This window comes from Bubalus kerabau, chromosome 20 (genome assembly GCF_029407905.1).
Source record: "Bubalus kerabau isolate K-KA32 ecotype Philippines breed swamp buffalo chromosome 20, PCC_UOA_SB_1v2, whole genome shotgun sequence".
Classification (NCBI taxonomy): Eukaryota; Metazoa; Chordata; class Mammalia; order Artiodactyla; family Bovidae; genus Bubalus; species Bubalus kerabau.
The window spans coordinates 37,717,931-37,740,455 of record NC_073643.1 but is presented as its reverse complement, the minus strand read 5'-3'; the positions used below and the strand labels follow the sequence as shown (position 1 = coordinate 37,740,455).

The following is a 22,525-nucleotide window of genomic DNA, read 5'->3' as shown; positions in this document are numbered from 1 at the left end:
ATCAAGGACCTTGGCTCCTGTCCCCACCCGCCCTCTTGAGCCCCCATTAGTCACAACAAACAAACAACTGTTAAAAGCAATCAGAATCAAAGCCCAACTGACTCTTAGTTAATTTAAGTATAATTGTAACTAGCCATGGTTAAAAACTGGTACTTGTGGCTTTGGGTATCTAGCCTACTATCTTTATACTCATATAGATCATTCCACTTGTAACATCAGTCATGAGTTTAGTCTTTAAAGGTATAACCCAAGTAATCTGTCTAGAAGTATCAAAATGGCCCTCCCCCTTAATATCTCCCGTTCTTTTTTCCCCAGCCATCACCCTTCCTCCCTGACATCTCCCCCCACTCCATGACAGAAAATATTCCTTTCTTTAAAGATTGTTTTATTTGCTTACAAAAATCTGGGCTGTTGAACTAGAGGGGCATGAGGGAACTTTGTAAGGGAATGGAAAGAATCTATGTTTTGATCTGAGTAGGGATTAAATGGGTTCATAGAGAGGTAGAAATTCACTGCTCTGGACCCTCAGGCTTTATGAAAGTTACTGTAAGCAAAGTATACTTTCATTAAAAAAAAAAATCCAGGCTGGCAATGACAGAGGCAACACAGCCAGATGTTGACGACGGGCAAACGTGACATTATGGGAGGGCCCATTAAACGTTCTCTCTACCTGTGTGAGTGCTGTGCAACTATTTTTTTTATTTTTGCATATGTTTAAGGAGCTGTTTTTAAACTGTGGAGTCATCTGACAGATAAAAGGAAGTGGAAGAGAGGTTGTCAAGTGCACATTTGACATTACATGGGGTTTGCATAGAGGCACTCTTCTCGATGCTATAAAAGCAGCCAGAATTACATCTAAGGTGTGGATTCACTGGGTGACTTTTTACAACCTTAAGACATCTGTAGATTAAAAAGCAGGGGAACCCTATAAAGGCTCCTGTTTATTGTTAAACTATCTGAAATGACACTGCAAAAACATTAAATAGCATCCTGGATTTAGGAGAGTTCTTTTCAAAGCTTTGTCATACCTAAACCCAGTAAGTCATATATACTATCCCATTCCAGGCTCAGCACCAGAACTGATGTGCTGCATCATGGAGGACAATCCAGGGCCACAGTCACAGAGACTAAGAAATCATGGGTGCTCTTTAAGGATCTTTCATGAGTCAACAAGGTCAACATTAGGCAATTAATCTTTCACGAATGATCTCCCAAAACCTAGGGTGAGTTTTAACAAAAACAGGAACATAGCCTAAAGCAGGAATCAGTAAACTTTTTTCTGTAAAGGGCCAAAGAGTAAAATATTTATGGTTTTTGCATGCCACATACTTCGTCACAACTGTTCATCTGCCACTATATGGCAAACGCAGCCATAGACAACACATACAAGAAACGGGCATGGTTATGTGCCAATAAAACTTTACTTATCAATTCAAAAACAGGCTGTGAACAAGATTTGGCCCCTGGACTGTCATTCGACAAGAGATAACTAAGTAGGAAATCTCATCTTCCTGTTTTAGCAGTCTTATCTCTCGAGGTGAGAGCTTTGTGATCTGAGATTTGTTGTTTTGGAATGGCTGGGGAGGTGTCTAGAAATAACACACACAGAAGCTTATGAAGTCATTTTAAGATCTAGGTGAGGGAAGGGGCTTCAGTGACCATCCTGAATCTCACCTTGGGGTTTCCTACACCTATATTTAAGAGAAGGGAGAGTAAGGCTTCCACAGAGTCAGTGGTGTACTTACAATTCAAAGAACGCAGGGTGCTCAGAATGAATTGCCAAACATATCAAAACAGAGCTAAAGCAGAAGCAATGAGGAAATTAGGCCACAGCACAGAAACACCTAGTATTGATTGAGCTACAAACCGTAGTTTGATTATGGCCCATAAGGTAGAAGCAAGCCTCCCCGAGCTTTTCATTTCTCATACATGCAGCGATATTAGGAGGTATCATCGCTGTAGAAGGGAGGGCCCAGCACCAAGAACAGTCAGAGAAGAGAGAGAAAGAGAGAAAGAGAAAAAGTTGAACATTTAGATTCCCTATAACAAAGAGGAAAGAAAAAAAAATCTGCATTTGTTAACATAGGGTAAAGAGAGTTTATTTGTCCAGTCAGACAGTCTAAGGCAACACTCAAATAAGGCTGCAGAGACCAAAATCAGAACAGTGACGTTTTCAGACAGCCAGATAAGGTGAGAGAACCCAGACAATGGATGCATCCTTTTTTTTCTTTTACTTTCTTTCTTTTTCAAACAACTGGAACGATGACAGGCTGGCATAGGAGAGCATTAACAATAAACAACAGAAGAACAAAGTTCCCTCCCTCCCCCTCCCCGCCCCCAAGACCGCGGCAGTTAAATTAAGTACAAAAAACTCATTACAAAAATAGCCTCACAGAGAAGCAGGTTCCAATCAAGTCAGAAAAATATTGGAACTTAACATATTATAACCCATTTGTGACTCTAATCAATAGAATTAGAGAAATTTAGTCCCAATGACATATGGAGACGTTACAGGAGCACAACCCTGGCACATTCAACCCTTTTTGGAAAAAAAAAAAAAAAAAACGGTGTATTGAAATGATCTTTATTTTTAGCCCAAAGAACATTGGTTAGTGTTGGATTTTCATCCTCAGTGCAAAAGACATAGGTTTTGAGAAGGTACACAGGTTACTGATGATGACTCGCAAATGAAAGATCACATCCAACAGAAGCATAGGGAAGACAGAAAAGGGAGACAATGTTACACAGTTTCAGTGGCATCGGTACACCTACAGTCAAGGTTTAGTACAGTGCACAGTTGTGGCATCGTAATGTTGTCACAATACTTCCCCTGTGGCTGGGCATGTCTAAAGGGGCCTCATCAGATGCCCACCCCTCCCCCACCACGGGCCCCTCATTATTTTGCACCTGTATGGATGTCCAACACCTGGGAAGACTGTCCTTCAAAGGAGTTCTCGTTCTCCTTGACCTGCACCTGAATTAAGGATCTCATCAAGTCCAAAACACAACTGGGAATTGTGCCAAATGACTTTCAGAAAAGAGGGCAATAACAGATAAATCCCTAATAAAGGGGACCGATGTATATGGGGACCATTCAATCACAGTTTCTATAGAAACTTTTGTAGACCTTTGGTTGGGAAGAAGAGCCCTACATCTAGGGCATAGCTTTTTTTTTTCCTTTAAATTTTAAACAAGAATCTCAAATAGGACATAATTATTATAATATACAATATTTTGCCATCAGAACACTAAGCTATGTAAAGATCATTGCTGTTTAGTCAAATCATGTCTACAGATATGACAAAGGAACTCTATGCATAAGCTGGCTTTCCTCACAGGAAAGGTATAGTAACATGTTTCCCTCATGATGGGCACTGGGAACTGATTTCATCCTTTATCATCTAAAAACATATGGCTAAAGTTTCAACAGTTTTGTTTGTTTGGTAGTTGTGGGCTCAGGTGGTCTGATTTGGGGTAGGGACCAGTGGGAGGGATGCAGAAGAACTGTATACACCTCCTTGATGCTGAGCAAGGCCCCCAAATCATCTCCAAAATTCATGCCTCTTAAATAAAGATATCAAGTAATCAAAAACAAGAGAGGAGAAAAAAAATTGTGCCTCAACATTATCACTCAGGAAACCTGCTTTCCTGCTTCTTAAAAGGAGTAGAGTCATTTTGTGCTAACAATTGGATCTGAGAAACGGTTTGGCACAGTTCAAACAAACATTCCTTCGCTCTTGGTCGGACTAGACAAAATGTTCTCTCTGATTATCAGAAAGGGGGCTATATAAAGATCTTGTCTTAGACCATGCCCCAGTCCACGTGAGCAAGCAAAAGGATGAAATGTGTAGAGATTTCAGAACAAGCGAGGCAAATAATCACATGGTGCGAGAGGCTGGTAAGACACTGGTGAATAGGGGAAACAAAAGACTTTCCTGCTGCAGTTCTGGAGACAAATTCATGGAGTCATGCCAGGGAAGGAAGGAATGTTTTCATAGTTTGACCCACCATATTCTGGGACTGAGCCGTCTCCCCGCTTCAGAAACAGACGCACTCTGCGGCCACCATTCTTAATCAGTTCTATAGCCCGAGAATGCTTCATGTTTTTGGTGGTCTCACCATTGATCTCTAAAATTTCATCACCAACCTGCCAGAAAGAGAGAGCCAAGTGAGAAGATCACCAAAGGGTTTCATCAGCTATGGAGATGCTTTATGATTTCACTGAACATGTTCCAGAAAAATCTTCTATTACTTAGGAGACAGAAATGAAAAAAAAAACCCCTAAACTCTCTGTCCTCAAGGAGATGACATTCTAATATGGGAAATATAATACAACGGGCAACTTAAAAAAATACATGGTACGTGAGATCGTGTAAGCGCTAAGGTAAAAAAATAAAGCAGAGGGAAACATAAGTTGCTGAAGGAAGAGGATGTGGTCGACAGCTTCTAGAATGGCCCCCAGTGATCCTTGCCTACTTCAATTCATACCCTGTGTAAACTCCTTTCCTTTGGATGTGGGCTGGAATGAATGACTTGCTTTTCACAAACAGAACATGGTAAATGTGATGACAGGTCAAAGATAAGGTTACAAAAATAACTTTGGCTTTTGCCTTACTGGCCCTCATTTGTCGTCTCCCTTGTCTATTCTGATGCATGTTGTGACGGAGCCTATGGTACTGAAACCAGAGAGGGCTCAGGCCAACAGCCCCAGCTGCACTGATCCTGACAACAACCATGAAGCTTTAGAGGCAAATCCTTCCCTAGAGGAGCCTTCAGATGAGACCACACTCCGGGCTGATACACTGACTGCTAATATGTTGGAGGTAAAGGAGTGAACAAGACAGGCCAGATACTTCCTCTCAAGAAGCACATATTCTAGAAGGCAGAAGAGAAAAAGACTGGTGCTGGAGTTTAAGGCACTGAATTTGAGTCCTATCACTTGTTAGCTAAGTGATCTTGGCTAAGTTCTCTACTTTTTTGCAGTTCATTTCCTCATCTGAGTAAGGGGAGGATAACAACTCATGCCTTTCATGTTGAGGTCCAATTAAATGTTACAGTATGTCATGTGAACTAGATAGCATGATACAAAATATAATAATGGTGTTTCTTTCAATCAGAAGCTTTTTTAAATGAGTAACTGCTGCTAAGTCGCTTCCGTGCGACCCCATAGATGGTAGCCCACCAGGCTCCCCCATCCCTGGGATTCTCCAGGCAAGAACACTGGAGTGGGTTGCCATTTCCTTCTCCAATGCATGAAAGCGAAAAAATAAAGTGAAGTCGTTCAGTCGTGTCCGACTCCTAGCGACCCCATGGACTGCAGCCCACCAGGCCCCTCTATCCATGGGATTTTCCAGGCAAGAGTACTGGAGTGGGGTGCTAAAAACAAAATCCATGTGTTTGAAATACGAACAAAAAGACTATATACCACTGTATATGCACAAATTATGCATGTGTATATATAGAGGAAGGATATATAAGAAACGGGTACATAGTTTGACCTTGGAAATTATATTCTTACCATGCATCATTTTTTTATCTAATTCTAAAAAATCACATTCCTGGTCTACTTTCTCAATTAAAAAAAAATCTTATTAAAAAATTCAGTCTTCAGAAATATAAACTTCAAGATTCTGTCTTAAGTTACAAGTATTAAATTCCTTATCTTTGGTCACTTTCCGCCCTTTCTGCTCAGGACTAATTTTATTCACTTTTTTCCTTTCCTGATCTGACTCTTGATTTCTTTTAATTCCTTCCAAACTGCTCCCTATGTATGTCTCAATCTATGCCCCCTAGATATAATGAACAAACGATTTTTTAAAAATCATTTGATCTGCCCAGAAGAGCAACATATTCATACGTAGTAGGAAATATTAGATATGGAAATAGAACACAGTGGTTTTTTTTGGCATGTGTGCGTTTAAAATTTGCATTACTGAGTAATACCAAATGATCTTGAATATTCATGTGATGGTGTCCTTGGCCCACTGTTAAGAAAGACAGTTAACTCATTCCTGAGGCCAGGGAAAGGTGGCAGTGAGTAGTGAGAGACTGAATGGAGCTCACCACCCAGAACCTACAGAACCACGTGGCTTCCTGCTCTCAAAGCATGCTGGGATATCCAGGAATTCCAGGGAAGTAAGGCTGGAAGAAGCACAAGCTGGAATCAAGATTGCTGGGAGAAATATCAATAACCTCAGATATGCAGATGACACCACCCTTATGGCAGAAAGTGAAGAGGAACTAAAAAGCCTCTTGATGAAAGTGAAAGAGGAGAGTGAAAAAGGTGGCTTAAAGCTCAACATTCAGAAAACGAAGATCATGGCATCTGGTCACATCACTTCATAGGAAATAGATCGGGAAGCAGTGGCTGACTTTATTTTTTGGGGCTCCAAAATCACTGCAGATGGTGATTGCAGCCATGAAATTAAAAGATGCTTACTCCTTGGAAGGAAAGTTATGACCAACCTAGATAGCATATTGAAAAGCAGAGACATTACTTTGCCAACAAAGGTCTGGTCAAGGCTATGGTTTTTCCAGTGGTCATGTATGGATGTGAGAGTTGGACTGTGAAGAAGGCTGAGCGCCAAAGAATTGATGCTTTTGAACTGTGGTGTTGGAGAAGACTCTTGAGAGTCCCTTGGACTGCAAGGATATCCAACCAGTCCATTCTAAAGGGGATCAGTCCTGGGTGTTCTCTGGAAGGAATGATGCTGAGGCTGAAACGCCAATACTTTGGCCACCTCATAGGAAGAGTTAACTCATTGGAAAAGACTCTGATGCTGGGAGGGATTGGGGGCAGGAGGAGAAGGGGACGACAGAGGATGAGATAGCTGGATGGCATCACCGACTCCATGGACATGAGTTTGAGTGAACTCTGGGAGTTGTTGGTGCTGCAATTCATGGGGTCGCAAAGAATCGGACACGACTGAGAGACTGAACTGAACTGAACTGAATATGAGATTAAGTATAAGAGATGGAAAATGGGATTGGGATTTGGAAATGGGATTCAGACAATATCCACTTTAGTAAGTTCATGGGTGATTTTAATCCTTTATTCAATGCCAGAGTTGGAAGAGCTCACCTAATTCTGGTAGATACATCTAAGCTTGAGGGAGAGATGAAAAGCTGTAGAAACATGTAATGCTCACGAGCGTGCAGGCTCTAATCATAAGATGTCAAGAAGTCACTGCAGATGACTTATTCACATCCATCCCAGATGCCTCTCCCTTACTTACCTTCATCTTCCCACACCTTTCTGCAGGACCATCCTCTGCTAAGCGCAGAACGTAGAGGTCCATGTTATACTCTCGACCGCCTCGAAGACTGAAACCAAATCCCTTGGCTCCTCTTTCCAGCTCCACAGTGTAAAAATCTTGCTCCTATTCAAAGAAATTAAATGCAGTTATTCTGGGAGGACTTAAATTGACACACATTTCTCTCTCTTTTCCCAAACACTCTCCATTATGGCTCATTTGACCCAAAGGCACAATTTGTATCCCCTTCTTGGTGGTTTCTAATTGTTTATTAATATCAATTAACCTTAGGAGTTTGGAGATCCAGAATGTGGAAAACATTCATGAGTGTGCATACAGATTGCATACCAACATGCATATATTAAAATTTAATCAGTGAGGCTGTGACTTGCATTTGTAGCAGGAAAAATCCTTCATTAAATAATACCATCCTGCACATTGCTGGTGTTTTAGCCTCCCTGCCCAAGGCCCTAAAATATCTCATCATTTGAATAGCAATGGCAAGCTCCACACATCCTGACAGTGGTTCCTATGCTGGTTAAGGAGAATTGGGAAAAGATTAGGAAAGGCTTTGAGAAGGCCAGTGACGGGGAGGAAAAACAAAAAAAAACTACTTAACTCCGTATCACCCAATGTTTCCCAAATCTGCTTCACTTATTATCACTTGTGCACCCTCCATTACCACCTTGTGGGACAGGTAGGTAGCTTTAGGAGTCTCACCTGAAATTCACAAGTCTGAGAAACAGCTTAACCAAAAGACATTTTCTTGACATAAATGCCTTTACGAATACCATGACCAGCTATCTCCTGTTTTGCTCTTTCTCTGATCACCTATTATTAATTGGTAGCATTTTATTCTGTTTGGTCCTCCTTGTCCCCTGCCTCCAGAAAAAGGATGTCTAGGGATATTTTTCAAAGGTAGTAAAGTAATGTTATTTACTTGATAACCCAATGTGAGTTCATGTTTAGTACATATTTACTACATAAAAGGTTATTTATGTTAATTGCAAGTACCTTATAAGATACCTGGTAAAAAGAGCTTCAGAAAATTGGAAGGAAATGCACAAAGCCAATAAGGCAAAAAGAGAAACAGTCCTCACCTGTGTTGCCTGGGGTGCTTTGAATTCAAACTGAGATTCTGGCTTTGGTTTGGTGGTATTCCTGCCAAAGCAAGAGAAAAAAAAATATATAAGAGCAAGCCATGGAGAGCCTGAGAAAGAATCAAAGAGCAGTATCATCACACCACCAAGAGTTACTTTTTTCCCCTGAAAGTAACAAAAGAAGCCCAAGTCATGTCTGACCTGGTCTCCTGGGCTCCTTGCTGCGAAGGGGTGTGCGTGGTGGTGATGGTGGCTATCTTCTCCGCATTGGTCAGCAGAGTGGCATTTGAAGACTCTGCAGGGTAAGAGAGAACATCATGAAATGAAGGCCCCGGAGAAGATATCATCAAATCAGGTGTGCAGAAGCCCCACACCTGAATGACATCTGAATTCTCTGTCACCATTTCAAAATGTTCTGACTTGAATTTCTAAACACGAGTGTAAAGAACCATTCTAAGATCTTCTATGATGTGAGCCATGTACACCCCCATGACATTCCTCCAACTAGGTATTTCCACAAATGAAATAAAGAGTTTGCCCAAGAAAATAGTACTTTAAAAATCATAGACAAGGTAGGTGCCTTTCACTCTTCCCCCATCACTTGAAAAGGGCAGTCCCATCAAATCACTGCAAAATTATTTCCCAGACTTTTACAGGCTAATAATAAATGTCTCTGCTAATGTCCTTGCAATTTATCGGTGATCTTTAGTGAGTCTGCTTGATTTTCTCATGTGAATAGTCAGTGTTCTAACTTCTTGCTACTAATAAATACACATACAGAGAACATCTACTTTCTTCCCCAAAGCTTTCAGTGAAACACAACTAAAAATGTGGAATTCTTGTGAGATCTTGCCTAGTATCACTCATGAAGAGTTATTTTTAAAACTTGCATTAGTCAGAGCCAGTATGTAAATCTAAGTTGTACAAATCAGGAAGCCACCCTAATGTAACAAATATGACTATATTCTTATGTAAATTGACTTTCTTCTTCACTAAACACATTCATAAACATCTTCATTAATCTCTGGGAGCTTGGAAACCTAGGATTTGAAAACACTCATGAACATGCCTACAGACCACTAACCGACGTGCATATATAAAAATATATTAAAATAATTTACATAGTATCAGTCTTATGTTCTTTTACTAATTATTTCTCCATTAAGATCAAGGCAGATAGTAAACAATGATGAGTAAGCTGCACTATTTGAATTTATTTTTAGATTGACAGTTTGGAACCTGCCACACATTTTCTAATCAAGAAAAGGCTAAATGTGGGGGTGAAGTTCTTGATTAGCCTGTAAACTACCCCTTTACTTCACAGTGTACCATGAAGTCTAGAAGTTTCTAAGAGTTCTGAGGTTTGCAGTAGGCACTCCATAGTTTGTGGAATACATGTATCTACCCATCACGTATAACGGAGTTTCTATGGATAGCTCACTAATCCCACTTATTTGTGCTCTATCTTCCACTGTACTTTGCTAAAAATGCTACTCAGCTTAGGTCTGACTTTCCGTTATTCTATTTTCATTACAAATAGCATTAAAAGTAAAGGGCTGGAGATCAGACCCGGGTTCAAACCTCTTTATCCTTGACTTACTATCTGTATGTCTTCTTTTCCTTGAAAGGGATGAGGACAATAGTCATCCCTTTTCTTGGAGTAGAGTGTATGAAATGCTTGGCGCTGTATCTGACACACAGTAAGCACTCAACATACATTGACTGCAGCAAGTGCCCTTGCTACTATTTCTATTTTGTATTTATTACTGTGGAAATGTGTTAAAGTTTTTTAAACTCTCTGCAAAATGAGACAGTTGAAATATGATTTTAACAGTTTCTATTCCAGCCCTAAAGCTTATGATCTGGATAGTGGTGGTACAAGATTAGTAAGAAAATGTAACTCAATCAGGTGAACAAAAACTGTGAATCCAGTTCATGCTTCAGAACGACATCTCCCACAGAACCTGTTTTACCAAATGCTTCACCAGAATCTGAGGGAACAGTAATCTGTGGTCAAGTAGGGGTGAAAAACAGTGGATGAAACAGAAATGTTTTTGCGTGTCTGTGTTTTGTTTTCCCTGTGGACCCTTAATTGTGCCAGTATACCTTGGGACCCTCCAAGAGGGGGACGTGGTGCTTCTCAAGCTCGTCGGGTGTACTGGTTACAAGGTCAGAGACTAGACTCAGACTACTTGGCTTTGCAACCCAAACTTTGCAGTTTACTAGCTGGGACTTGAAGGAAAGTTACTTAGACCTTCTATGCTTGAGTTTCCTCATCTACACATACAGAATAACAGAAGTATCTAAGAACACTGATGCAAAGACTACCTGGAAGGAAAAGTGTTTGGGCTCGTGCCCGGCACATAAAAACTGCTCAAAAATTGAAGACCATCTTTTTTATGGGTGGCATGTATTTATTACCGTTATCACAATATTAAGAGCATAATATTAGTCTGTTTTTATGACCGCAGTTAACCGGCACAACCAAGGTGATAAATTGAAGTGGTATTTCATAAAGTCTGCCTGCTGTGCCCCTACAAAGGACTAGGAGACTGCAAAGCCTGTCAGTGTGACTTGCCAGAAGTTTCATAAACATGTACTGGTCCTTTAAAAAAACTTCATATTATATACTGTAATTAATTTTATGGAGACTCTCTGGAAAATCACAAGATTGCTTGGGCCATGGGGAAATCACCATCAGGATACCAAACAGAAAGTTTCCTTGTAATTAGAGTGATTATAATTACTGAATTGTGCAGAGGTTCCCCTTTAGAGTTCTTGGGTGTTTTTGGTAGCCAGAGTTTTCTAGGCAGATCAGATCCTATTCTCAAGCCTTTTTAGTACTTCTGCCATTTTCAAGGTTTGATGAGATGTAACAGATAACCACTCAACATACGTATAAGTAGAATTCTTCTATTTATTTTCCTCCCATCATTCCTTTGCTATTTTCAAATATTTATATGCAAATCTGTTCTGAGTTGAAGCTTAAGATTAAGCATTTCAGAAATTAACATTTGTAAGCAAGTGCCTATTTGAGCAAGCCCACTGAATTTTTTCTCCTTTTGTTTGTTTTTCTTAATCTATGAACAACCACCATATTTCAATTATTTCCAATGTTCTACACACCGTGTACGGTTCATTCCCACATGCACTGTTTCATTTCATCCTCATAACTCAAAGAAATAGGTGCGATTAATTATGCCCATTTTAAAGGTGAAGACGCTGAGGCTTACAAAAAGTAGGCAGTATGTGGAAGGTCATCCAGAGAGCAAGTAGAGGCACTGGCAATTAAACCCAGGGCCTGCCTGACAGTTAACTTTCAGTTTCACTCTGTTTACAAGGGAATTATTCATGGGTCAAGGAAACTGGATGTGATTGGTACATTTCCTTCTTAGCAAGCAAGTACTTTTACCTTCCTGTATAAATACCAACTTCACTAAGTAGTATCACAGATGAATTAAAATACAAAACACTCTGGTTTGGACTTCTAGATTTCCTGGGTCATTTTCAAGCACTATAACTTTTAGCATACCCTCAATTTCCAGGATGCTTTTTAAAAGATCTATAATGTTATATATATGAGCTTTTAAGTCTTCATTTAGAATTAAACCAAGACAGTGTGTGCTGAAATTCTCTCCAGCTTTTAAAACTACGGAGTTGAAGCCCATCCTCACAAATTTCTATCTCTAGTCCAAAATAAAATGTCCCCCATATAAAAGAATAAACACAAAAGACGGGTCTGATATAATATACACCCTAGCAACAGTTTTAAAAAGGACTGTCAATGTATTTGACTTGTGGAACTCTTAAGGCAGATGGACAGGTTGACTGTTTTCATGATAAATTCCAGCAAGTGCCCTGTGTGCTTTCTTAAACAGTGTTTATACCTGCTCTAACTCTCCTGGGAGAATGAAAATGGATATTACTACCATTCCCACAGCAATCACGTATCGAGAGGAGCATATCCTCGCTCTCAAGGCACCATCACGGTGCTGTGCTAAATCAGGGCACTAACTTCTGAAAGGAGCTTCTATCTTGGGTTTCAACTTCTCTCCGTGACAAGTGATTACCATTCTAATCTTGCTCCCATGTTAATATCCTTAGCTGCCCTTACAGAACCACATTACAAGGCCAAGCAAATAGACAATGGATACAATCATTCCATTCATAAATATTTTAATGCATAAACACATATGTAACAAATACCTGAAGGAAGCATTTGAAAATTTAAATCCCATAAATATTTGAAAAGTTTGGGGAGACTTTTAAAATGTGTATGATAGAAACTCTGTTCTTCTTGCCTGAGCATATGCTGCTATCATATCTCCCTTTGCCAAGGAAATGGCACGACCTGTGTCACCAAGCCTTACTTCCTATACAAGTAAATACTTTAAGTCAGAGAGATGTGAAGTACAAAAACAGATACACAAACATGTATAACCGAATCACTTTGTTGTGCACCAGAAACTAACACAGCGTTGTTAACTAACTATACGCCAATAAAAAGAAAAAATTAAAAAATAAAAAGAAAGACTTCAGGGAAAAGAGACTATATTTAAATAATGTCTTTTATTTTTATTATTTATTTATTTAGGGTGCACCATGGGGCAAGTAGGATCTTAGTTCCCCAACCAGGGATCAAACCCACGCCCCATGCAGTGGAAGCATGGATGGATACTTAACCACTGGACCTCCAAGCAAGTCCCTAAATAATGTGTTTTCAAGTTCATAAATATTTTCATTAGTTTGAACTTGATTCAATCTGATGATTCCATGAGAGCCTGGCTCAGTCAGGATCTGCCCTGTCTGATTAGTCTCACTCACACCCAGACTTCACAGGGTATTTCTATACACTCCAGTAGTAGGAGGCATGTGTGCTCTGATGTTCAAATTCAGTATGTGAGCCAGTCTGTGGGCCTCTCTGTGTTGCCATGATAAATTTCCTATCTAGCTGTCCACCTCTCACAGGAGAAGAGGCTCTGCCCTCACTCCACCTCCCAGCCTCTTCCCAAAGGCCGTAAAAGCCTAGGATGGTGAGAACTCCCCTGAACATGCCTGTCTGAGAACTGTGAACAACACAATCATGCCCAAATCAAGGGGGGTCATGTTTCAAAGCTTTTGTTGGAGGGGGCTAGCAGACACAGAACGGTGAGAGGGGAATGGGAGAAAGAGAGTGAGGAGAGAAGTGAAACTGGAGAATCGGGTGACTGATGACAAGAAGAACGAACATGAGCATGCTGCTTCCCTGGAAAACAGTCGATCATGATCCCATGCTTGCATTGCAGAAGGCGTGGGTCAGGTTCCTGGTTGGGGAAGAATTGCCACAAGGCACAGCCAATGGATAGGAAGTAAGTTCCCAGCATGGCCCAATCAAGGGTGCATCGTCCTCTTTTTTTTAATTTGATCATTTTTTAGTTAGAAAACTAAAACAGTTTGTAGTAAGAAAATTTTAAAAATGGTTATGATGCCTTATGTAAAATAGAAGGGAAAAAAAAATATATATATAAAAGTCACTTGGGGACTAATGCCAAGTATGGTTTATTCCTTTAAACCATATATTAATGTTTTGGTTGTGAATTTCATTTAGGGCCATTCTCAGTCATTAAGTGTATGTGATCTCTCCTTAATTCATGACTCCATTAATAGTAAATGGGTTATCTATTAGAGGCATCTTTGAATATACATTTTGCAAACATTTATCCTGAATTGAAATATGACTGACATGACAGGATAAAATCAGAAAACACAAGTATTCAATGACAGTGTGAAAATGAGGACTGCAGTTCAATCCTTGTCTGATCAAAATAACCGCCAAGAACCGTTCAAATTGCTCAACCACGTTGTGATATTATTTCTAGACTACTTTGCTTTTTAAGTTCCCCTTTGAGGAGCTGTGCAAAGAAAGGATGAGTTAGTCTTCAACTCCATAATGAACAAGTAACTAGCCCAGAAACTAATATAAAGTGTTTAGCCTCATCTCCTCCAAGTCTGGTCAGCTTATCTCTTTCTGTCTGGCTCATAAGACTGCCTCTTCCTGAAGTGGCTCCTTGTGTTTCTGAGAACAGTACCCTGAACAAGATGGATTTCTAAGAGCTCCCGAGCCACTCTGATGAAGGACTTCAGTTTTTTTATGAAGATCACTCAACAAAACGTCTCTGGGCTAGTCCATTAAACACTAGAGTAAGAGACTGAAGGAGACCAGAACTGCCTGACATGGAGAGAATGCCTTCCTTTTACCTTACAATCTACCATGTCCAGCACACTTCTATGGAGAAGAAGTGGATCCAGCATGATTTTCTCTTCATCAGATTGCAAAGGTCACTCTCTGTTCTATAGGTTCTTGTAAAATCCTCATGGATTGCTTCAGCATCTCTCCAGAAATCTAACCCCACTGCCTTCATTCTAACTTCCAAGATGGCAATTTTTGGCCCCACCTTAAAGATGAGTATTAGAAATCCACCCTCTGCCAGACTTGATTCCCTTTACCTGCACAAAGATGAGTATTAGAAATCCCCTCTCTGTCAGACTTGATTCCCTTTACCTGCACTTTGAAAATGACAAAGTAATTGGTGAAGAGTTTTATTATCATGGTGGTGAATTCCTGAAATATCTTGTGATGAAATCACATCCTCAGCAGCACATCAATCCTTAACTACACTGTATCAACTTTAACATCTACTTTCTTCTCACCAAGACAGCCTGTGATAGCTCTGTTCAAATTTTACACTTTTGAAGGACTGTGGTTTTAAAAAACATCTTTTTATTGACAAATGTTATTGGATAATCTATCTTGCTTTCCAGTTCTTGGTGTTCAGGCTCTCAAAAAATACTTTCCCTTGCCCAGTGTTAATTTAAATCAACAAGTATGTGCACAGGAGTATAAGTTGCTTCTGCATATTTATCCTTCCTGATTGTGAATTCTTTTCTAAGCTCTTCCCTCAAGGAGCTCTTTCTCTCCTTCTTTCCTTTTTGGAAATTTTCATTCCCACAGACTAACCAACATAGACTCAGCAAGTTATATCCTGTGTTCATTTCTTTTGAATTAATTTTCTGAAATCTCACCACAGCATGGAGATAAATGTATCTAAATTTATATACTACATTAGGCTCTCTCCACCATTTGTCACCAAATTTTCCTAGCTTCCTTCATCTTTTCCGTTAGGAACCTAGGTTATATCATCTTGTGACCACTTTCCTAAATTCTAATAGCTTTCCAGAGTGGTGATTTGGTAGAATGGACTCTAGACCAGATGGTAAATTACTAACCATGCATTTGAGGCAGGCTGAAATAGACCATCATTCAAGGAGCTATTTTTTCCCTCCACATTTGGCAGGGGGTATTTCTGGTACAGTGAAATATCCCTGTTCTTACAATGAACAATTTTCAAATATTTATTGTTTGGTTTTAGACTTACATCTTCTGAAATGCACAGCCTATAGTACTCAAATTTTAAACTAACATGGCTCACTTTCTAGCAATTAGTAGATAAAAATGTTGATCTGGTGAATTAGTTTCAGATAAAACTTCTGATTTTCTTATTTTACAGATCAGAGGCATAGAATTTTATCACACTATAACTATAAACCACAGTTGTCTCTTGAGAAATAACCACTGACTTTGGGAATATATTTTATTTTATAAATATATAGTAAGAACGAAAAAAAAAAAAAAAAGACACTGAAACATTCTGGGAAAAATATCACTTTTTTCCCCAAGGGCAAAATCTGCTTAGAAGGAAGTCATTATACAGGACTTAAATTCTCTGAAGGTTCTTAGAGACATTAGTGTATCAACTCCATTTTTATTAAATAATAATAAAATAAGTAAATATAATGTAATATAATATAATAAGTATTATATACTATAATAATATAGTATGTAAGAATAATTTGGAGAAGGCAATGGCAACCCACTCCAGTACTCTTGCCTAGAAAATCTTATGGATGGAGGAGCCTGGTAGGCTGCAGTCCATGGGGTCGCTAAGAGTTAGACACGACTGAGCGACTTCACTCTCACTTTTCACTTTCCTGCATTGGAGAAGGAAATGGCAACCCACTCCAGTGTTCTTGCCTGGAGAATCCCAAGGACGGGGGAGCCTTGTGGGCTGCTGTCTATGGGGTCACACAGAGTCGGACACGACTGAAGTGACTTAGCAGCAAGAATAATAAAGTAAGTACTGATATTTTTTGCTGGAAAACTTTTGGGAGTGGGGGCTGTCCTGTGTACTGTAGGATGTTTAGAAGTGTCCTTGGTCTCTACCCGCTAGATTATCATTTAGTACCTACTCCAGACAATGCCAAATGTCCCTCAAGGGGCAGAATCACCCACTGTTATAGAAGAATCAAAGATCTGAATTAAACCAATCAAACAAATAAATATGAACAGGCCTAGTTTAATGGAAGCCTGTCAAAAATATTGAAAATACTGAGATTTTATTCTTTCTTTATCCACATGCAAAAAGTAGAGACAAATCATATAGCATAAATTCTAATAACCTCCTATTAAATAAAAAACATGGCTATATTCACTAACTCTGATCGAAAAAAAAGAAACAACACACCAGCATTGGCTCTCCACTGTCCTTACATAGGTTTTATGATATCATCATACTATACACTCAGATTTTACATTCCTGTTTTTTTAAAAAAGTCTATAATTTCCAGGTAGAATATCAGGCAAGTTTTACCACCTATACTCAAACTATTCTGTTGTTTTAAAGACAAGGGCACCACAGCCAAAATAAATTGGAGAGAGTTAAAAATTTTCTGATGTGTTTATCTCTGTAGCAAGACAGGGTCCCTGGGCAAGAGGATGAAGTCAAGATGGTGAGGTAAGATTTAGTAACAGGGGCTCATGAGTGCTTGACGGGTATACTCAGAGAGGGTCGGAGAGGACTGTCTCTAAGTCAACACTATTCAATTACATGAACACCAAAGACAGAGTAAGAACGAAGAGAGAGAGAGACAGAGACACACGCGAGAGGTATACTTTACCATCCCCAGGGATGATGCGGAGGGTGACTGTGTTGCCCGCTTCCTTGATGAGGTTGACAATGTCAGAGTGGGATTTGTTGGTGATGGAACATCCATTTACGGCCAAGATCCGGTCTCCTACTTTCAGCTTGCCGCATCGGTCAGCAGGGCTCCCCTCAATAATCCGACCTATTTTGTGAGGCATGGCCACACATGCATTGCCTGCTTTGATAGTCAGTTTTAATTTTTTTTTTTTTAACGTTACATGGGAATAGAGTGAAGGGAGGAGAAAAAGGGTTGAAAAGGGAAAGAGAAGGTTAAGTGTTAATTAATTAAAGCATTAAGCAAATGTTATTAAAGGAGAACTCTGTGCCGAGGGTCAAAACATTGGCAAAGTTTCGGGCGTTGGTGTAAAAAGTTACAGCCCTAAAGGATAGTTCATCGCTGCAGTCCTTTCCCGATTAAAAATGAGGGGGACACCCCAACTTTCCTCTTTCTATCAGTGGCAAAATTTGGGATCTTTAGCAATTTCCAAAGATTCTCAAGAGCCCCCAAAGTAACTTGCTGTGGGCTTATGTGGGGACTTCAAACATGAAACCCAGAGCTGGGATGGAAGCTTTTGCACATTCTGTGTTCATGTCACTTCCTTTTTGCCAGATGTTGCTTACGCTTCTGCCAATGTTTTGTTCTTTCTCCATTTAGAAAACACAATCCCTGGGCGTCTAGTGAGGTCAGAGAGCCCACCAGTGCCAAAAATCCAATCTGAGAACACCTAATAGACAAACACGTAGATGTTCTGCCTGCTATCCAGCATGATGAAAGCTTTAGCAAAGGGGCATAATTACGAGATGAGCCAAGAAAGCACCCAACCTTGACACGCATTTTTCCTTTTATGACCTTTGCTCAATCAGCTGTTCTCGTGGGCTTTCAGAGAAGGGCCCAAATGGCTCATTAGCTCTGAAATCCTCCTTCTTCCTCATAGAAATCCCCTCAAAGCCATAAGAAAATCGAGTACATACTCAGATGGAGGACAGTGATCTGAAGCTAGGTTCAAATCATTCCTCAACCCTTTTTCTTTAATCATTTCCTTTGTCCTCATCAGTTACTACACAGCTCTGACAGGAAAAATCAGGAAAAGTGCATTTGAAGAAGAAAGTTTATTGTGTGCTTTGAGGCACGTCATGTCACAACCAAGAGTGACTGGTAACTTTTAGAAGAGAGGTGGAAAATAGGCTTTGAGGCCTGATCTAGGGTTTCCAGATACTTGCATACTGAGTTGTAAACTTCCTTGGGCATGTCCACTGATTTTGAGAGTTTATCTTTCTGTAAAGATAGCTACGTAGTTGAGCCATCTTTGGGAAAGGGTGACAAAATTAACATGGGAAACCCTGAAAGAGAAGGCTCTTCCATCCTAATTCAGAGCGTAAGGATAAAATGTATGGGAAATGAGCTGCAATTGCTTTGAATTTCAGCATATTTGCCTGAGTCTGTATCACTGGATGTTAAGGTTAAGGTTAAAGACTTTTTCAAAAGAGAGTTAAACAGTCTTCTGGAAAGCAACAAGCAGGTGTGGTGGAAAGCCTCCATACTCAAATTCAAGGTCTTGATTAAGTTTAGCCCATCTCCAAGGACAAGTCCATGGGAAAGGTATCATACAGCAGGTGGGAAGGAAGTCTGCATAGCTCAGGAGAGAGGTCACATGCAAGGTATTAGGGAAAGTTTAATTTGCTCATTGTAAAAGTTGGAGAAAAACAATCAGACACCAAACTGTGAGTGAAGACATTTGATATTTGTTAACAACACAAAACCTCCCACCAGACGTATCTGTTGTTTCATTCTAGAAGGAGAAACTGAGAACTCAAATTCTGAGAATATCACCGGGTGCATAGGGACAAACCGCAGAGCTGAAGAAAATAACTTGAGATGTCTTTGTCCCCTCTGCTTTTCTTTTTCTTTTTAAATTGGACTGAAAAGTCTTCAAAACCAGTGGAGAAAACAAGCCAGAAAACCACCCTGCCTTGAGGTCAAGTCACCCGCCACCCACAACATGCTGTGATAATGCTATTAACAGAGCTCAGAGAGGCGCTGTTAGTAACGCGTGTTTGTTATTGCAGCCACACATGCACAGACCTGGCTTGACGCACTGTCCCCTGAAGTTTGCACCTTAAAGGGACATGACTTTAGCAGGAAGCAAAGTACCAAGACTAAATGGAGACAAACGGAGTTGTACCAGAGCAGAAATCCAACAGGATGGAGCACCTAGCTGATGTTAGCCAGCAAGCGACCTGGACCACTGGTCCTCAGACTCCTTGTGGGTAGGCCATTTGGAGACAGAGCTGAAGCATGTTTCACAGCCCTTCCCATCTCCCATCATATTCCATATTAACTAACAAATGTGCTTGGGGAAAACAACAAATGACATTTTATTTAATGACGAAGGTGGATCAGTTCTGGAGTATATACTTATGATCCTTTCTAGTAGGAAGACCCGTGGTTCCTAGTTCCTAGAATCACCTGGCTTCTATTTGTCTCAGCCCGCACAGCCTGCAGAGAGCTGGCCTCGTGAGAGGACGACAGTTGTACTCCTCCACTCTCTGCTGAAACCCCAACATCTGGATGAGACGGGACAACCACCCCTGCCAGGACTCACGGGCAGTGAAGACAAACAGCTCTGCACTCAGATTTTGATTACATTCTCCACCAGGCAACAGTAAACATATTATTTTAAATTAAAATTTTAAAATTTCAGATGGAGATAGGTAGAGTAGAGGAAGGACACAGATAAGATGGAAAGGGCATTGCATGTATATTTTTTACTCCTCACACCTCTATTTTTCCCCCCAGGCATTTACTTCTAAAACCATATGCTTCTTTTAAAAATGTGGAGACCTTCTGAGACAACTGCTATGATTGATACCCTGCTCAGGACCCTGCAAAGGTCTCTCTATGGCAAGAATTTCTCACACTTTATCCTGTCAAGGGGCTTCTTTGCAAATTTCACCTATGCATGACGTTGTCTGCCTGTGAACGTGCCACCAGAATGGAAGCTGAAGAGTTAAAAAAAATAAAAAATCCCAACCTTCAGGAGGGGAAAAGCTACCCAATGAAGTCCGTCCCCAATTAAGACTTTCATTACCTGAAGCGGAAAGCATGACAAGCATTTCTGTTAATGAGATTCTGGCTCGTCTTTCCCTCTCCAGAGAACAGTCACCCCAGGAAACACTGGGGAGCAGAAGTGACCACACTCACCGAACGTCGTGCCAGCCTCGGGCCTGCTCACCGATGACACGATGACAAAGCCGAAGCCCTCGTTCTCGCCGCGCCGGATCTCCACGTCGTAGGGCTGGACCACGGTGCTCACCACACCGCTGCCGCCGCCGCCGCCACTGCCGATGCCGCTGGTGCTTCCACTGCCTGAGCTCACCGTGTTCAGGGAGTTCTGGCTGCCCTGCGGGGTCCGCTTCTCCTCCGTCAGCGAGGCCGGCTGGTTGCTACTGTGATGGGATGAGGCTGGCGAGGGTACCTCGTTCTCGGTTTTGGGGGCTGTGCAAGAGACGTACCTCTTGGTTACCTGCCTTTGCAAGAAATGTGCCCTGTCACCCCTTCCTCCTTCCCCGATCCACTCCACAACCAAACCAAGAGAGTGTCAGTTATGACAGCACCCGGCCTCACGTGACTGAGACGCAGCAACTGAAAACCACTCTGATTAGCATTTACCATTCAGGATCTGCAGACATCGATACCATGGGAGAACAAAGGGGACACCCAGAGTCTGTTACATTTAGCGCATATACTGTGCATCAGCATCTGTATTTGGACTCAAATCTGCAGCAAGACTGGCCCATTCTGAAATATTTCCTGCTTCACAGATCGAAAAATGACCCCTTGGCATTATGCTAAGTGAAATAAGTCAGACAGAGAAAACAAATATTGCATGGTATCACTTACGTGTAGAATCTAAAAAATACAACCAACTAGTGGATTAACAAAAAAGAAGCAGACACACATACAGAGAACCAACTAGCAGTTATCGGAGGGCAGAAGATGGGTGGAGGGGCAGGATGGGGGTAGGGGAGTAAGAGGTACAAACTATTAGGTATAAAATGAGCTATAAAGATATATTCTACAATGTTGCAATAGAGCCAGTATTTTATAATAACTATAAATGGGCTTCCCTGGTGGCTCAGATGGTAAAGAATCTGCCTGCAATGCAGGAGACTTGAGTTTGATCTCTGGGTTGGGAAGATCCCCTGGAGAAGGGAATGGCTACCCACTCCGGTATTCTTGCCTGGAGAATTCCATGACAGAGGATCCTGGTTGCAAAGAGTTGGACATGACTAAGCGATTTTTCACTTCATTTCACAAATGGAGTATAACCTTTAAAAACTGTGAATCACTGTATTATACACTTGTAACATATGTGATATTGTACAGCAGTAAGACTTCAATGAAACAAACAGAAACAACCCATTGAAGGAAGCATAAGATGCGACCCACCATCTTTGCCTCAGAGACATATCTGCATTCAAGTTGTCATTACCCTCAAGTCACATTTCTGCTCAGCTCTGCTTCTGCTTTTTCCATCAGAGAGACTGTAAGTTGACAGCACCATTATGATGTCCCTACTGCAGGATTCCTGACAACACCTGTCAGAGGTATACTTCGCTTTTCTTCCCAGCTTCCAGATGTCAATGATCCACTCTGATCACAGAACTGGATACATTAACCTCCCTCAGAATTCATTTTATCAAATTCCAGTTTTATTGCTTTATCAAGTGGCAGGGTAAACCACTCCTAGATAGCCACAAAAGTAGGTGGGACCACTCATTTTTCATGCCAAAAGCAAAATATGGGTTCAGATTTTGGATAGGACTACTAAATTTATTCCCTAAAGCATCTCCTTTCATAGATTTCATTTTATGGTAGTAGAATATACAGAACCTAAAACTTATTATTGTAACCATTTAGATGTATCCTTCAGTGGCACTAAGTACAGAAACACTGTTGTCCAACCATCCTCACCAGCTATCTCCAGAAATTTTCATCTTCTGAAACTGAAGTTTTATATCTTTTAAACACTAATCACTTTCCCTGGCAACGAATCACTAATCACCAACCCCTGGCAACCACCATTCTTTCTGTCTATACATTGACTACTCTAGGCACCTCACAGAGGTAGAAGCATACCATTTTTGTCCT

General features: G+C 40.7%; 1 protein-coding gene across 14 annotated transcripts in view; it reads right to left on the bottom strand.

Moving 5' to 3' along the window:
• MAGI1 (membrane associated guanylate kinase, WW and PDZ domain containing 1) overlaps nucleotides 1-22,525 on the bottom strand; it is a 643,759-nt gene that overhangs the window by 3,634 nt on the left and 617,600 nt on the right. For 4 of the 14 annotated variants that reach the window (XM_055557176.1, XM_055557177.1, XM_055557183.1 and 1 more), the window contains 6 exons: nucleotides 20,576-20,869; nucleotides 17,348-17,551; nucleotides 8,555-8,648; nucleotides 8,354-8,414; nucleotides 7,236-7,379; nucleotides 4,009-4,147 (listed from right to left, as the gene is read on the bottom strand). In XM_055557176.1, the coding sequence (XP_055413151.1) occupies nucleotides 4,009-4,147; nucleotides 7,236-7,379; nucleotides 8,354-8,414; nucleotides 8,555-8,648; nucleotides 17,348-17,551; nucleotides 20,576-20,869 (936 nt within the window). Of the gene's footprint in view, nucleotides 1-1,867; nucleotides 1,957-4,008; nucleotides 4,148-7,235; nucleotides 7,380-8,353; nucleotides 8,415-8,554; nucleotides 8,649-17,347; nucleotides 17,552-20,575; nucleotides 20,870-22,525 lie in introns of all 14 variants that reach the window. The other 10 variants (XM_055557178.1, XM_055557184.1, XM_055557188.1 and 7 more) reach the window with 4 other exon arrangements.